General features: G+C 38.8%; 1 protein-coding gene across 2 annotated transcripts in view; it reads left to right on the forward strand.

Annotated features, from left to right (window-relative positions):
- SCAPER (S-phase cyclin A associated protein in the ER) overlaps window positions 1–16645 on the forward strand; it is a 132510-nt gene that overhangs the window by 102319 nt on the left and 13546 nt on the right. For both annotated transcript variants that reach the window (XM_015639247.2, XM_015639245.3), the window contains exons 28-29: window positions 7494–7731; window positions 10683–10832. In XM_015639247.2, the coding sequence (XP_015494733.2) occupies window positions 7494–7731; window positions 10683–10832 (388 nt within the window). The remainder of the gene's footprint in view (window positions 1–7493; window positions 7732–10682; window positions 10833–16645) is intronic.

Here is a 16645-nt window from a genome sequence, read left to right on the forward strand (position 1 = left end):
AATGACAGGCTTTTGCCATTGTTGTAAGAGCAGTTTTGAAATGTTCTTTTCATATATCCTCCTATATAAGATGGTTCCAGGTTACAAACTTCTTTATGCTCCTTGGTGGTAATCTGGGGATGAGGATATAAAATTATTCTGTTTTTTTTAGTAGAACTTTTTCAGGCTGTTGTCTGTCATTTGGAAAGTTGTCATTCCATGCTAAATTGATGAGAGTACCTTCCTAGAGTGAAAGCTCTCAGCTCTCAGCACACAGCATTGAGTGACATAGTGGGAAGCTGACACAGGACAGTAAATATTGGGTGAGATACCAGGACCACCTCAGGGCTCAAACTAGCCCAGCACAATAGGTAGATCCTGTATGAGCTGTGGGCTCCTTCTCCTGTGCTGCAGATCCCACCAGGTTGTCAGGAACTGTACTGCAACTGTGAGCTGCATATCTCCAGAGGGCCAGAAGTTCTTGTTTAAAATTCAGGTTTTAAACAAATAAAAGATCCTGTCCTGTGGGTACAAAGTATATTGGACCTTCTCTGGAGTTCTGAGGTAGGAAGGGCTGTCAGTCTAGACTTGCCTGCCTTCCTCAAAAGCACATGTCATAAAACTCCAAATTCAGCAGAATATTTCTAAACCAAGCTCTGAATCTATACCCAGTGTGTATTTGGACAGTTACTTCATGGAGATAATTCTGTAGGCAGTGAAGAGATCTCAGTCAAGTCCCTCTCTGCACGTACCTCTATGTCAGGCAAGGTGTCACAACAATAATCATTATTACAGAATAGCCCCAAATTACTTTATATATATATATAAATCAACATTATGTTTTAAATTGGGTTTATGGTTGATATAATGTAGATGGTAAAATTTTAAGATATGAATGAAGAGACTTCTTTTATTACTGTGGTAGACTTGTAGAAAAAAAAGTTCAAAATCATGGAGTTAGATACAGTAAAGAAAAGTCTTACTAATGTAAAAACATAAATTGGAGGATTTTCAATTTTAAAATCATAAAATATTATTGAAATAAGGAAATCTATTCTGAACATATGTTATAAACATTCCCTATATAAGAGGGGATTTTCATTCCATTAATGATCAAGGTCTTTAAAAAAGATTTAACTTTGGTATTGATCTTACTTTTCAAATTATCATTTTTGGTACTGGCTAATAAAGGCTTGATTGATTCTTTTAATTGAAATTTTGCTATGGATGGAATAGCACACTATGAAACACATAAAAACACTGTGAAATACATAAAAAGATCAATTGTTGAAAATCTTAACTTCTTAGCCTGTTTCAAGCTTGTTTTGATACTTTTTGTCCTATTACACAGTGAGAACCATTGAGGATGACTTGAGACTTCCAACTGGAAGTCCCATTTTTCTGATGCTGAACTGCATCTATAGCTAACAATGAAAGTGAAAGCTCCTTCCTCCCTGATGAGTTAAAAAGAAGGGTGTATGAGAGCTGAAAACAGGGCATTGTCCCTTATTGTTTGTAGGGAGAAATCAGAAAATGCAGCATGTCTGAATATTGAGCTCTCTCTGCTGAGCAGATGAACCTGACATTTGATACTTAAGCTTGAAAATTGTGGCCCTGGCAATGTTTAACTGGTTTTTGCTCACCACTAGAAGTAACAGTAGCCAGAATTGAAAACAGAGGCGTTTTTATTAACCTGAAATAAAGCAAAATATTAAATACATTTTATATGGAATAACAGTGGGTTGTGTGGTCATATAGATCTCTTGAAATCTGTGTGGAATTGGAGGTGTCCAGTAGCAGTGTTGAAGATGGCAGTCCTGTTTTCCAGAGTGTGTCACTGTACATATGAGAGCTTGAAGGCCTATTTTGGGCCCTCAGGTCCTGACTACACATCTGGAATGTGCTTGGCTTGTACCCACAGGACAGAAAACAATGAGCATTAATAAAGGCATAGCCACGCTGCCTCAGCTCAGCCTTCCCTAAAAGCAGGAGGGAACACTGAGAATCTCCATGGCAGGTCCTTTATCAGCATAGCAAAGGTTTTTCTTATGTTCCTGTCTTCTCCTGTACTGCCCAGTGTTCATCAAGCCTAGATCCCCTTTTTCCCTATTTCTCTGGACCTTAGCTTGCTGTCCTGGAGGTTTAATTGTTGCTCTGTGGAGGGCTAGAGCTAATGCCTTGTTTCACTTTTGCCCACCATATGAGTGAATAAATTCACATTAACACAGAGTTAATGAGAAGAACAGGAGGGAAACCAAGAGCAGTACTGCAGTGTAAGACTCAGTCACTGAGGCACAAGGTTTTCCCCAGGAGCAGTACAATGGAGAGCAATAACACAGATACAAGGAGGATACTGCATTGGCCATAAGGGGAATATTGCAAATAATAGTCCCTCAAATTATGTAGGTCCTTGTGAACACCAGCTGTTTAAAAAAATTGCTGTTTTCTCAATTTAAGAAATGCCTTCAAGCTTTCTCGTTCCTCCAGAAAAATACAGTGTCAGAGCAGTGCAGTAATGAAATTGTTGCTGTTAATGTTATCTCAAACCAGTGGTGGGATATATAAATGTGTGTCAGCAGCTAATGAAGCTGGGTTACAAGCTGCAGTGGCAGAAAGCTGCAGGGTCTGATGCAGGGAAACAGTGCCTGTCGTGTCACAGATCTACACGGAAATGGGCTGGGCTGGGCTCACTTTTATTACAGTAATTAAGATAATGTCTGTTTTGGCTGCTGGATGGTGAATCAGATGGAAGTCTGTCTCAACCTTGGTTTTGCTTCTCAGCGCTTCCAAGGGACAGCAGCTCCAGCAAGTGCTGTTAAACTTAAATTACTGGAAGGTTTCACTTCATCACTTCTGTACAGCACTGCAATCCCTGCTTGACAGTGGGAATTGTAGCAAGGTCTGACAGGTGCTAAATGCTTCTTTGTTCTTCTTTTATTATTATTTTGCCTCTTTATTTTGACATCTCTTTCTAAATAAAATAATTTAGAAGCAAAAAGTAAAGATGAAAGTTTTTAAATCCCAATAATAAAAAACCCTAACAGATTATACTCTAAGCCTCTTGGAAACTCATGTTTTCATTTCATTCCATATTTTTAATCAGGAGTATATATTTCAAATATACAAACATTATAATGTATACCCTTAGAGGGGCTTGTCTGCTTGTTAGCTCAGCCAGTTTTTAAAACAATATATTTTCAGATATAAACAGTTTGCTCATATTGAAGCTTGGAGAAATTGTAGTTTTATACTTGTTCTGCAGAGTATGCTGTTTTTTATCAAGCTGTATTGAGTTCATGTTTTTAATAAATAGTGGTATATTTTAAGCAACAAAGTACCACTGTTCAGTATCTTTCTCTTTCTTTCTCTTTCTTTCTCTTTCTTTCTTTTTCTTTCTTTTTCTTTCTTTTTCTTTCTTTTTCTTTCTTTTTCTTTCTTTTTCTTTCTTTTTTTTCTTTCTTTTTATTTTTTCTTCTTTTTCTTTCTCTCCCTCCCTCTCCTTCCTTTTCTTCCTTTCTTTCAACAGTTTTTTAGTTCTTAAACCCTTTTTGTAAATCATAGACCGCATACCAATTCCTGAGACCCCTTGATGGCCAAGCTGAAAATCACAGTGGGAGCCCAAAATGAAAATACTGTGCATTTCATCAAAACCTTTTTTTTTAAGATCCTGCAGGTTGTTTGACCATAATATAAATATTTGTCTGTTTTTCTGTATACACATAATTATTGTGACTGCTGAAGTTTGAAAGCTTGTTTGTTTTCCCAGCTACATCAGCCAATATCAAAAATCCAGTGGGTCTTGCTTCCCTTCAGGGATTAATTGAAGGGGTTTTGTCCATAGTGACTATTCTACTTTTGCAGCTTTTACAGACTCAGACACAAAGTTTCTTTAAATAGGAGAATTAAGAGGAGCTGCAGCTATAGGAATCTGATCTCTTTTTCAGTTAGGTGAAGTCTGATTTTCTGGTGTGACTTTATCATCTTACGTTATGAAGGTTTTTAGGGGTTTTTGCTTCAGGCTGTCCCAACAGCACTGAATTTTCACTGTGCTTACGTTTTGAGGTGAATTAAAAATCTGCTAAAAGTATGAAACCCAGTGTTGTGCAGACTTGACAAAAATCACTCAGAGCAGTAAAGTTTCATGCTGTATTTTCCATCATTTCTTGTAGGATTTTTTTAAATTTAAAGCCCACAGCAAGTACAAGTAACTTCTTTTACCTTTTTATTGTAAACATTTGGGCTTAAAGTGATGTAACCAACAGTTTAGCTCAACAGGAGCCAGTCATCTGTTCACATACACACTAATTTTAGTATAGGCAACATCCAAAATAAAACTTTTCTGGAAGTTCCTTCAATCCATCAAATCTAAAAGACATATTTTTAATTTCTCTTTAACAGTTTTGTTCTGTAGGACAACTTCAAAATTTTTCATTTTTTCTGTGAAAAAGCTAATGCTTGCATTTAGAGTTACTTTACCATTGACTTTTTAATGTATATTTTGATTCATTCTCTGCTCCAGAGCAGCACAGAATGGTAAAAAAGGATTTCATCCAGCAATGTAAGATTTCTCATATGGAATTGTTTAAAAATAATGATGGAGTGAGAGTTGAAAGCACGCTAACTTTAACCTTTGGTAAAATTGGTCAATCTTCTGATTGCACAGAGTCAGAAAAAAAATTCTGTGAGGTATCATATGCAGTAATTAATTTGGGGTTATCATTTGACTGTGAGTGTACTTTTCTGTTTTGTACAGCTGAAAAAGCTAAGAGTGAAATTAGGAAATACTGGTTGGCAGGAGGAGCTGTGCTCTTATGTGATCCTGTGGCAATAAATGTTCTAGTTAGTCGAGTGTAACTAAGTGATGGTTAGCACATTTTGGCTACTACATCCTGCAGAATAAATCCTTGGACATCAGAAGGCATTTTGAAGTGAGGAATACCAGGGAGCCCAGACACACAAAGCAGAGCTGTGCACAGGGTGGTCCCAGAGCTGCCAGCTCTCCCTCCTCCTGCAGCCATCCGGGTCCGTGCCTCCCTCCCAGCCAGGCTGATGTGCCAGCAGGACCTGGAAATTTGTAGCAGGGATCTGCCAAAGGCACAGCTGGCACAGGCAGGTGATGGGGCAGGAAGTGTCTCTGCTGACTCTGTTCACTCACACTCACTTAGAGACCACAGAGCTTCAAAATGAAGGTTTGGGGCATGGATTCAAGGCATAGGGAAAGCAAAAGCCCTGCCATAAATTGTTGTGCAGCGTAGCCCCACCCAAACACACTTAGAACTCTAGTATTTTTTCCACTTTTTATTCTTTGTGGAGTAAATTTTAGGGTCTTAAGGAAAACAGACACAACTATGTTGCTTTTGTTCTTACTGTGTTTTACTAAAATCTGATTTTTCTCTCAGACTTGTGGACTATTTACAGAGTCTGGAGTGCTTTGTGCAGCACAGGTATCCCTGAAGTAGGCCTGGGACATTGATCCTGGAGGTAGCAGCAGAGGGTACAGCACTGAATAGCTTTTTCAGTAGCACTGAATATTCAAAGACTGTAAACAGAAATAACTCAGAAATTATACTCATAAGTGCTAATTTCAGATGAGATCACTCCTTACATCACCTGACCTACTGCTTTGTAAAGGTAAAGATGTGAGGGGACAGTGGTGGAAGCAGAGCAAATTGTGTACAGCCCAAGTCCTGTCCTGTCACATCCACCTGAGCTCAGGGCTGCTCTGGAACTTGGGGAATTCAGGTTCATGATCCTGCTCAGCCTCTTTCACTCCCTGTGGTCCAGGGAAGTGATGGAGTGCTGTTAACAGACAGAAATTCTCATGGACAGGCATTGGTTTGGGTAAGGTGCTTTCTTGCCTGCTTTATTTGCTTCACTGGGAGAAGTGAAAATGATAGAACAAGGTGATTGATGGTTGCCAAAACTTGGTCATTGCCGAGCTCATGGTTTAATTCCTCTGTTGAAGAAGTCTGTCTGTAATTGTAAAAAGCAGGATTAGTCAGCATGCCCAGCACCTGTGTTGGAGATGTCACTGGAACCTGTATTTGTAACAGAGGGGTGCAGGTTGCTCCTGGTCCAGGTACAGGAGAGATTATTGAGAGCTGTTCCAGTCAAGGGGAAAGCTTCTTACTGGTTCTGCTCAACAGGAGTATTCTGAGCCCTCTGAGTGTCTGGTCTTTGCTGTCTTAAACTGAGGTCTTCAAACTTACAGATTATTTTAGAAAATTGGTTTTCACTTCCATTTCCTTTGTTTTCAGTAATTATAAAAGGGAAAAATACCCTCATTTAAGTTGTCCTTATATAATGTTTTCTCATATAATCTGTCATATTTTCCTTTAATTATAAAAAGAGGAATAATATATACTCTCAATCTTTGTAGTCTCTTTTGATATTGGCACTTCCTTCTTTTTTTCTTCTTTTTTTTTTTTTCTGAAAAATAAAAACATAGTGGATGAGGTAAAAAGCAGACCTTGATGTAGCATATGTTCATTGCTACTCTTTGCTGTGTTTTATTATTTTAGTGTTTCCTTTGATACCAATATTGACCAAATGTGCTTCCAAAATGAAATTCAGGTCATTTATATAATGGGTTTGAATTAGATTTCAGAAAATATAAAACTTGGGGCTTCACTTTGTGCTTGCCCACCCTCCACACATTATTTAGTCTGCAGGGTAGTGATATTCTGAGTCTTCCTTAGTAGTTGTCCTGCATCATCTTCTGGGTTAATAGTGTGAAAAAACATGAGTAGTAAAAAATCATGGAGGATTATGTTAAGTGTTTTTGAAAGTCTGGATGTGAGAATAGAAAGGGCAGTCCTGAGTTGTCTGTCTGTGCTGATATCCTAGATAACCAAAAACCTTCTCCATTATTTTATGTGCATACCCAAAAGATGGCAAAGAAACCCAGTTCCTGTGTGCACGAGCTGTGCTGGTTTGTACTTACCTGTGCTTTGCTGCCCTGCTGTGCTCTCCCATCACAGCATCTGACTGAAGTAAGAAGCAGTGTGTTTTACTACTGCTCCAGCACTTCATTCTTGAATTTCTGCAGAAGTGTTTGATTAAGATCATCTGTTCCCAGTAACTGGTTTCACTACTTAGGTAGGCAGCTTGTTCCAGTGCCTGCAGCCCATCGCTGTGGCAGGAGAGGCTCCAGGGAGTTCTCCCAGTGCTGCAGGTTGCTGTTGCAAGCAGCAAAGGTGAGAGCAGGCTGCTGGCCCAGGAGAGGGCTTGCATTGGGTGCTCCCACAGTGGCCCCAGACTCCTCACTGCTGGCAAGAGCAGGGGCACGGGATGTGATGTGAGATCCTGAACGATACAGCTGTGCTGCCATGAAAGAGAGCGTGAGACGGTGCCCTAATTATTGCAAATCTTCTGGAAATGCTGTGGTTTCCTGGCACTTCAGGCATCAGGTTTTCCCTGGTCCCCAGTTCACTGTTTCTCTAACATTTAGCTCCTTGGATGTTTCTCCTGGACAAGCGCTGCTCACTCTCCGCTGCTCACTGTTTCCTTGGCAGGTCCTGGAACATATTTGACAGCGCACGTCAGGACCCCACAGGACTCATAACAGCTCTTCAGGCCACAGATTTGGTGGGAGTCCTGCACATGCTCTACTGTGTCCTTTTCCATGGCACCATCTCAGATCCAAACACTGCCAGCCCTAAAGACAGCTATGCTGCCAACACGGTCCAGGTTGCCATTCAGAGTTTACGTTTCTTCAATAGTTTTGCTGTTCTTGACCTGCCTGCCTTCCAGGTAACAGATGTTTTAAAATTTGTCTTGATGGGAAAATGTTAATTATTGATTATATCTTTGGACTAAGTTTTGTCTTTCAGATCTTAGTTATTGAAGGTGTTTTAAAATATTAGATTTCATGCATTAAATTTGTAACTATTGTTATGTCCATCATGTAGCTGATGAATTCAACCAAAAAGTGAAAATTTAGAATACATTAAATACTGAATCCTATTTATGTCTTCTAACTTCTTTTTCACTTGTTTCTAGCATAGTGTTTTTTATATTTATTAACCTCCAAAAGTGTAAAAAGAAAAATCTTAGTCAAAAGGACAAAATAAGAGTTTTTCTTATGTGAAAGGATTTGCTTTTATTAAAACCACATACTACATTTTCCAATGCTTTCAGTGGCCACTCGCTTTAAGATTGTGCAGCTGAAAGTGATAATTGCTTGATATCATTTTTTTAGCAAGTAAAACTTGGTTGACCAAAAATCAGAAAATATGTTTTCATTATTTTTATTAAATTAAAAAATAAAAAATGCTGAGCAGAGTTCAAGTGTAAATGAATGATTTTGCCATACAAATACTGGTATATTTCTGAGGTAAGTTGTTAAAGTTGTATTGTTAATGTAAAATAGCTGTCAGAAAGCATTGCTTTAAAAACACATTTAGCAGCATCAATCTCACACAATTCAACAGAACAGGTTTCTTTTTCATTTAATGTGTAATTTTTTATATGTTGTACCATACTCTCCATCTGAAATGCGTTAAACTCAGCGAGAGCTTTTCACAAGTGAAGAATTTAGTGTGGCTCTTTCAGTTGTTGTTGTTTCTTGCCATGGATTTTCAGCATGTTTGGTGTAATCTGTAACAGCAGCAGCAAGACTTCTGTGTGCAGCTGCAGTACCCACTCCAGTCAGGGTTTCTTTACAGGGACAAAAGCAGGATATGGACTGGAGTTTTGTTGCACACACTACTGACTCCCATTTCTTTCTGTAAATCATGGTAGTTCCCTCCTGCACCTTGTTCAGCACTTCCTGGTTTGATACTGGCTGTTTATGTGTTGCTGTAGGTGTTACAGGTGTGTGCCAGAGTCAGGCTTGAACAGGTACAGGTTGCAGGGGAGCTGTAGAAAATCACACTGGCTGGAGGGCTGCTCCCTGAAATCCCAAGAAACCACTGTTCATTTTTAAAACACCATCTCCTGCTTACTATGTCTGTATTTATCTCTCTATCAACACCATTATATGTCAGCATTTATAATGAACAGTCAGCATTAACTTCCAAATTCCATGGTCTGTGTTAGTCTGTTCTACTAAAATGGAGCAAGTCAGTAACTATTGCATGAAGGGTGGCCAGAACCCCAGCAGTGGGAATTGCTTCCCTCAGTTCATGGACACAGGGCTCTGCTCAGGAAATACCCACCCAGCTGTTTGCTGGACTGTGGGCACAGTGTTGTTTGTGATGGACAGGCACTCCGGGCTAGCCTCAGCAGCTCTCCCTTCCCATGCATTCATGTGATTTGTTTCTGCAAATGTTAAAAATAACATCCACCTGAGTTTGCTGGACACCCTGACCCTGTGGGCCATGGCAGGCTGGCAGACAGCAGGGGGAAAAGCCTCCTTTATGTGATGTGTGATCGTTATCTCTAAGGAATAGTTTTATCACTAATTAGTAGGACTGTGGAATAGGAGGTTCTGATTAGCAGAAGAGGTCTGGTATCCTCGAGTTTGTATTAGCACAGATGGCTCATGGTATATATTTCATTTAATTTGACAGTCTAAACAATTGAAAGATGGTAGTGAGAAACAGCACAGGGTCCTGAGCTGATACTAATTCTGGCTAAAAAGGAAGCATAGTTTCTTTGAAAAATTAGTTTAACTTTTATACAGAAACTCAGGTGCCCTTTGACCTGTTGTTATCAGGGGAGGTTAAACCCAGAGTGTTGGGTCACAGCATGCACGGACAGTGCTAATTAAATAAGGATGGACCTGAGAACGTAGCATTTGCATGACATAAAACAGTAAATGGTGGCTGTGTTGGGCATTAAATTTTGAAAATACACTGACTTACCAGAATGCTTGAAGTTCAAGATCAAAAGCATCCACAGCTGAGCCTGGTTTCATTGTCAAGGATCCTGCTTTTGTTGGGTGTATTTGGAATTCAGCAAGACTAAACTATGCCACAGCCTGGGATTTATGTATATGTATTTACCACAGGCTACAAGGTAGAAAATGAAGAAAACTCTGAAATGAGATTTTCTCAGGCCTGCGTTGCTGTTTTATTAGAGTTAGGGTTCTGTCATGCTCATTCCTTGTGCTTTAGTTTTCCCCTTTGACCCTGTGTCGCTCTATCTGCTTGACATGTTTATTAAATAGAGGCTGTAGGCTGCACAGATAAAATCTAATTCTGAATCTCCATGTTACAGCAATTTGCCTACTTTTAAAAAACATTCCAGGAAGCTTTGCAGCTGAGTGTTCTCTTCTTCTGGATGTTTCTAATTTCTTGTAGTGTTTGAAAAGTCATTATTTGTTATTAATCATTGTATTCCATTCAGAACGTGAGTTATTAACCAGAAACGCATTTTGCTCTGTTGCAGAAATGAAGATGGTTTGGTTTGTTTTGCTTATTTCTAAGAGATATTACTAAATTTTCCTGGATCATGTAATATATGACAAATGAAATGATCAACTTAATGCTACTCTGAATGTCAAATAAGCAGAGTCCAGTTTTTCCTTTGTCCCTTGAAAATTTGAATTTATTCTTGCTTCTGTGGCTTTTAATGTCGTATTCTTACTGTGAACAGTAAGTGGCTGAAGAAAGAGATCTGATTCTGGCCTTTCACGATGAAGAACATAGTCTGCACTTTGCAAAAAAACCCAGAAGGGTGCAGCTAATGTGTACACAATTCACACAAGTTCTAGAACATACTGCTTGAGTGTAATTTCTATTTCTTGGCCTTTTTTTCAGTCGATTGTGGGAGCTGAAGGACTGTCCCTGGCCTTCAGGCACATTATCAGCTCCCTGCTGTGGTACTGCTCCCAGCATACCTGTGAAGGATTGCTGCACGAAGTCATCATTTGTGTTGGCTACTTCACTGTAAACAACCCAGATAACCAGGTAAGGCAAATGGAAAAGGGGATCAGAAGTTATCAAGGGCACATTTAGTTATGGATTCCTCCAGGAAATTCATCCTCTCATCATTTGAAGCACTTGTGATTCCTGTGAGCACAAATGGATGTGTTTGCAAAAGAGAAACTGAAGTTGTGTGTTAAGACAAACACACAATTAAAAAATGAATTTTGTGTGTCCATTTGGAGTTTTTACACTGCCACTGCACTGATTTCAACTGGCCTTGCTCCCTGCCAAGGTATATTTAGCATCAGATATTTTTAATTCTAAGTTAGTTTCACATCAGCTTGATCAGATGGTTGTGGTACCCAAGTTAAATCTTTTTAAAGCCAACTAAGCTACTCTCCAATGTAGACTTGTCCTTGAATGCCAATATAGCTGTCTCCCTGCTTGACAGTGCTCAGGTTTAAGCCATTCTTCTCCATGAATCTTTTCAGTCATAAACGAAATGCCTTTTTCAAGAAACAACTGAAATTCCCCTTTAGCTTCCTTGATAGTTGTCCACTTTTGCCACTGGACTTTGTGATCTCTCTTACTGGCTTATAAAGTAACACAGACACAAAACTCAAAAAATATTCCAAATATATTGGTCTTAAAAATCTTCTGGTTTTCTCAGCTTATATGTAATATCTCAGGGTGTATTGGGCAGAGCTTGGCACTGGCTCTTTGAATATGTGAAGCTGCCTGTAGGTACTGCATTACAGTGCCCACATGTTGGGTGTGATTCAGTTGAATGCTGCATTTGAATGCAGCTGAATGTAGTGAAGGTACTCTCTGTGTTCTCTATCTGTGCTTGTACCACCTGATTCTCTGTTTTGCTCAGCTTTTGGGATGGGGTTGAGGGTGAGGAGCTCAGTGCCCTCAGCTCAGCTGATGAGCAGGAAGAAGAGTTAAAACTTGTCAGGAAAGTTTTTAGAGAAAAGCTGCTCGATAACATTCTTACAGTTATTGACTGTAATGGGAACACCGTAGTATCTTAAAGCTGACAATGCTGTCACAAGTATTACACAATTAATTAGTGATATTTCTGTGGGATTGGCCACAGCTGGAGGGAGGATGCTGCAGCCTCCCTACCCTGTGTGACCAAGTCCCACTCAGGATCTGGAGCTGCCTGTTGGAAATGCTTCAGAATGGTCATTTCTAAACCCCGTGTGGTGCTGCTGCCACTTTGAGTCCCTGTGCTGCCCGACAGGTCGAGCTGGCCCCCAGAAGTGCCAGCAAACTGTGTTGTCTTCTCTGTGCAGTTCCAAAATTTCTCTTCTGGCACACGAGTCCAAACAGATGTGATTCATTGCATGGAGGACTTGGCACTGCAGGAATGGTGCAGCAGAGGGATTTCCTGCAGCAGTGCTGGTGTCCGAGGAAAGGTCCGGCTGTGTGAGCGGGCAATCATACAATCTCAGACATCATGACATGCCCAACTTGCTATGTAATTTCTGATATTCCTCACTAGTAAGATTATAACTGAGGAAGAGGCTTTTGGGTTCAGCTTTTTTATTTAAAAAAGCATTTTGAAAAACTGAAGCTTTCCTCACTCAGGTACTTGAAAAATACTGGGAAGGATTTTTAGTGAAAGGAAGTAATTTTTCTTTTACTACCAGGCAGAGCAGTGTGACTTGCTTATGGTCATTATTTTAAGGTGCTCTTTGTGTTGTGACTTCCACTAGACAGGCTGCTTTTCATGAAGAGGGAAGTGCTTTCTATTCATTCAGTTATGCTTTAATTTTTTATTATGTTAAGAGCTTCCAATTTTTTCTTTCGTCGTTGATCATCTGGGGAGTCCTACTAAAAATAAAAAATTGGTCTCACAGTGAAAGTTTTCAAATAGTAGGCTTGAAGTCCTGGCAAGTACAATGTAATAAAAATAGATACAGTAGACTTGAGCTACAAAAACAAATTTCTGTAAAGCCAGATAGCTCTATTTAGTATTTGAACCAACTTCAACTGTGTCAATAACTGACGTATTTTGAGGCAAATTCAGGTTCTTCTTGGAGTCAAATGTGCATTTGTTTGGAAATAATTGTAGTTTAAAGTAGTTTTCTTTCTAAATTTGTATTTCTTATTACAAACAGAGGTATGTTTTCATTGCTTTCAATATGCAGAAAAAAGAAGGACAAACAGTTGTTTGGAATTCTCAGTGTTTCTTTTTGTGGTTCCTTTGTCTATCCACATCAACAGATAAATATCCAAAGCAGCATGCTGGAAGAGGGGAAAAAAAGGCAACTTAATTTTTTTTTTTAAAAAAAAAAAAAGCAAGGCAGTTCCCCAGTTTGGACAATAGATAGATTTCTAAAACAGAAATTTTACAGCTTGTCAACCTTAGCATTGACCTTTTGTAGTAGTACTGTGATTTAAGTAAGTGAAATACTACTGCTATGCAGTCAAAATCATAAGAGGGCAATTTCCTAAATATTTCACATTCATAGAACAAAATCTTCCAAGAGCATCATAAGCCAGTCATTTAATATAATATAGGTTTGACTTTGTTAGTGACGCCGTCTGTAAAAGTCTTTATTTTTAGTTGAGTAGCAGATGAAAAAGGAAGGAGGAAAGTGTTTTTCTCTTGTGTAGTTTGCAGATTTGGATTTCCCCACAGCTCCAGGAGCCCTCAGCCCCTCCTGGTGTGTCCCACACGCAGAGGCTCTGCCTGGGCTCCCACTTGGTGTTTCCACCACGCCTGCAGCTTGGGCCAGTCCCAAGTGATTCTGTCGAGGAGCAGTGAGGACAATGGATTCCTGAGGAACACATTCCTGAGTGTTTTGATAGTCCTTGCTCTGTTTATTTTAAAAAGGCTGTGATTTTGCTGACTCTGCCCACATATAATATATTAGTAATATTCCTTTCCTTCATTCCTATTTTGTTTTAACATTCATAAAGCTTTTCCAGGGCAGTTGCTGTCACTGAAGAAATAAATCTGTTATGAAAATGAAAATTGCAAAAAGCAAGGAGTGTTTCTTTAATATTTGAAATGCTCCAAGGGCAGAGTGAGGCCTGAGCTGCCCTGTCTGTTTTGTATCGGCACGTGAACTTGTGTTTACTACAGAGCCAGACAGCCCCTGCTTCACAGGCCAGCTGAGCTTTATTGGGCAGCTGCTCCTCAGGAAGGATGAGCAGGGAAAAGGAATTCTTTTTTCCTGCCCACCATTTAATCTACTGCCGTACAAAACCAGGTCCCATGATACGAAGGACAGACATGTAAAGCTAAACTGTGTAATAAAAATAATGTTCAATCTTTCAATAGCCAGCCCTGTTATATCAGACTGTAGAATTACAGTTTCTAATTAAAATGTTCTTGTTAATTAAAATTATCCTTCTATTTCATTACATTTTTATTCCCTTTTATTGTTTGATTTAATTAGTATAATGAATGTAATTAGCATGTGCTGTCAACTCACCTTATTTGCATATTATATTGAATAATTGAATGTGGTCCTGTAATTAAATTAACAGGAATGACAGATGATTTGCTTTCTTTCACATTGCTGCATTGGGAATAGAAATCTTTCCATATTCATTGCAGTTGGGAGTATTTTTCATCTGAAAAGCCCTCACAAATGAGATCCTCAGACTCAGGATCTTGCAGACAGTCTCCAAAAGAAGTTGCATTGTTCATTTGTAATGCTGTGCCTTTATTTAAATAAAAATAGGTTTTGTTCTCCCAGTCTTTGGTGCACAGTGTATTTAGTGTGCTCTAGAAGAATCCACCAACTTTAAGGGCTTGTAAGATATAAACTGTATGCTTCTAGAAGATACTGTTGCTAGATTGCAAAACAAAATAATCTCTTTCATCTCTGCTGAAAGGAAAAAGTGTGTGCAGCTTTTCAGAACTTCATTATAAAATTAGGCTTGCAGATAGAAGGAAAAAGTTCTCTTAGAAGATTCTAAAAAATTTACATGTACACTATGTTTCCTTAAAGAAGGGATTTCATTCCCAAAAGTCTTCCAGCTGAGTAAGTCTAACTTATTTCTCTGTCCTCTGTTCCCAGACATTTGTGTCCATAACAAGGTTATTATAAACTCACAAAAAATTGAAATGTTAATATCTAATAATCCATATGCTGAAAATAGAAGCACATGGAATTAGATTTAATAGTATCAATCACCTACTAGAAATTACTCCTTGCTATACAGGTGTGGAAAATTTGTTGCAAAACATGTTTCAGACATCCCAGCTAACTCCAGGTAAAGGAGTAAGGAGCAGTGATATTACAGGATATTTTGAGAGGGAATTTCTCCCATGTTAAATATGTAAAACATCACACAGCAATATCACAGATAAAAATACAATGTGGAAAGAAATTGAAATATTGTAAGGTTTCATCCCAAGATTATTTTCCCTTTTTTGTTAAATGATTGACTTATAGACATATTTTTTTAATAATTTATTTTGTGCAGTAAGTCCTTCTTGTGTCATAAATTACCCTTTGTCCCAGAGTGTATATCACAAATATATATCTGTTTATGACACATCCTGACTGTGGTTGCAAGTACTGTGCTGCAAGGCACACTTACAAAGGGACTTTAGAATAAAAGTGAGCTTCTGGAGGGAAGTTATTTTGTGCTTTTGACAGAGTTAGTACATACTGAGTTTTAGTATGGGTCCAGTTTTCTCTAGTGTTAGCGGGAAGGAAGAAAAATACTTCTAAAATGGAAAAATTGTGAAAATCAGAAGTCAAAAGGAAAACTTGCAAGTTATAAACCTATGGAGAATTTCCATATGGGTTGTTTACTAAAGGCCATCGTTAAACTTACATAGTTTATGTTGCTTCTGGGGATGTGGAAGGACTGGAATGATTTTGATCTGGTAGGTAAACTTTATGAAAATACAGCACAAAGAGTAAAGGTGTGGGAATTGGTAGTTACCATGCAATTAACATCCCTATCTGTAAGTAAATAGGATCTGAAACAACTTAATTCTGATTTTGTTAGTTTCTTCTCAAACAGGGATTTTTGGGAATATTGATTTCATGTTGAGGTTATGGGTTTTTTCTTTAAATTTTTTTTTAAAGCCCACACCCTGACGTTTTAAAGCTTTATAGGTTTGAACAAGAAATACGCCTGGTAAATTTTGTGGAATAGCTGATTTTGGCAAGTGAGTGATTCATGTGAAGTTGTAGTCTTGACTCCCATTTAGAAGCACTTCAGCTTGTGAACAGAAATCCCCTAAGGATTAAAGTGCCCGAGTTAGAGCGGAGTACATTAAGGCAGCTCTGTAATGTGTGCTTTGGCTCTCGCAGCCTTACATCCTCAGCCACATAAATTCACTTAAGTGAACCAAGGTCTTCAGGAAAGATGGCATTCCTGTCTGGGCAGTCAGGGAAAAGTGGGAATGCCTTTTAGGTAATTTGTCAGACACCTCTGTTGTTGTTTGAGCTTCCTGATGAACTTTTTCTTTTTAAGAATGATCTGTGACAAAGCAAATCAAATATGTCAGAAGCATTTGGGACTGCACATTTCACGTGTCACATATTAACTGTATTTCTAACATTCCAAAATGCATCTTGGATTTTTTGGGGTTTTTGAGAGGGTGTGGGGAAGGTAATTTAATATGAGCAAAACCTTAGCATGAGGTAGAGTGTATTTAGTTTCAGTTTACAATGACTGGCTGATTCCTGTAGGCAGATGAGAGCTTGTATAGGAATTAGTGTGAGAAATTAATGCATTTGGATTTACCTTACTGTCTTCCTCTCAAACTGTAAACACGAAAGAATAAACTTATCTCCCAGTGTCATAAAAGCCAGTACTTTCAGCAGCCTTCAAATACAGCCCCTAACTGAGGCTTAGGGAGGAAGAGAGGGAGC

This window comes from Parus major, chromosome 10, assembly GCF_001522545.3.
Source record: "Parus major isolate Abel chromosome 10, Parus_major1.1, whole genome shotgun sequence".
Taxonomy (NCBI): Eukaryota; Metazoa; Chordata; class Aves; order Passeriformes; family Paridae; genus Parus; species Parus major.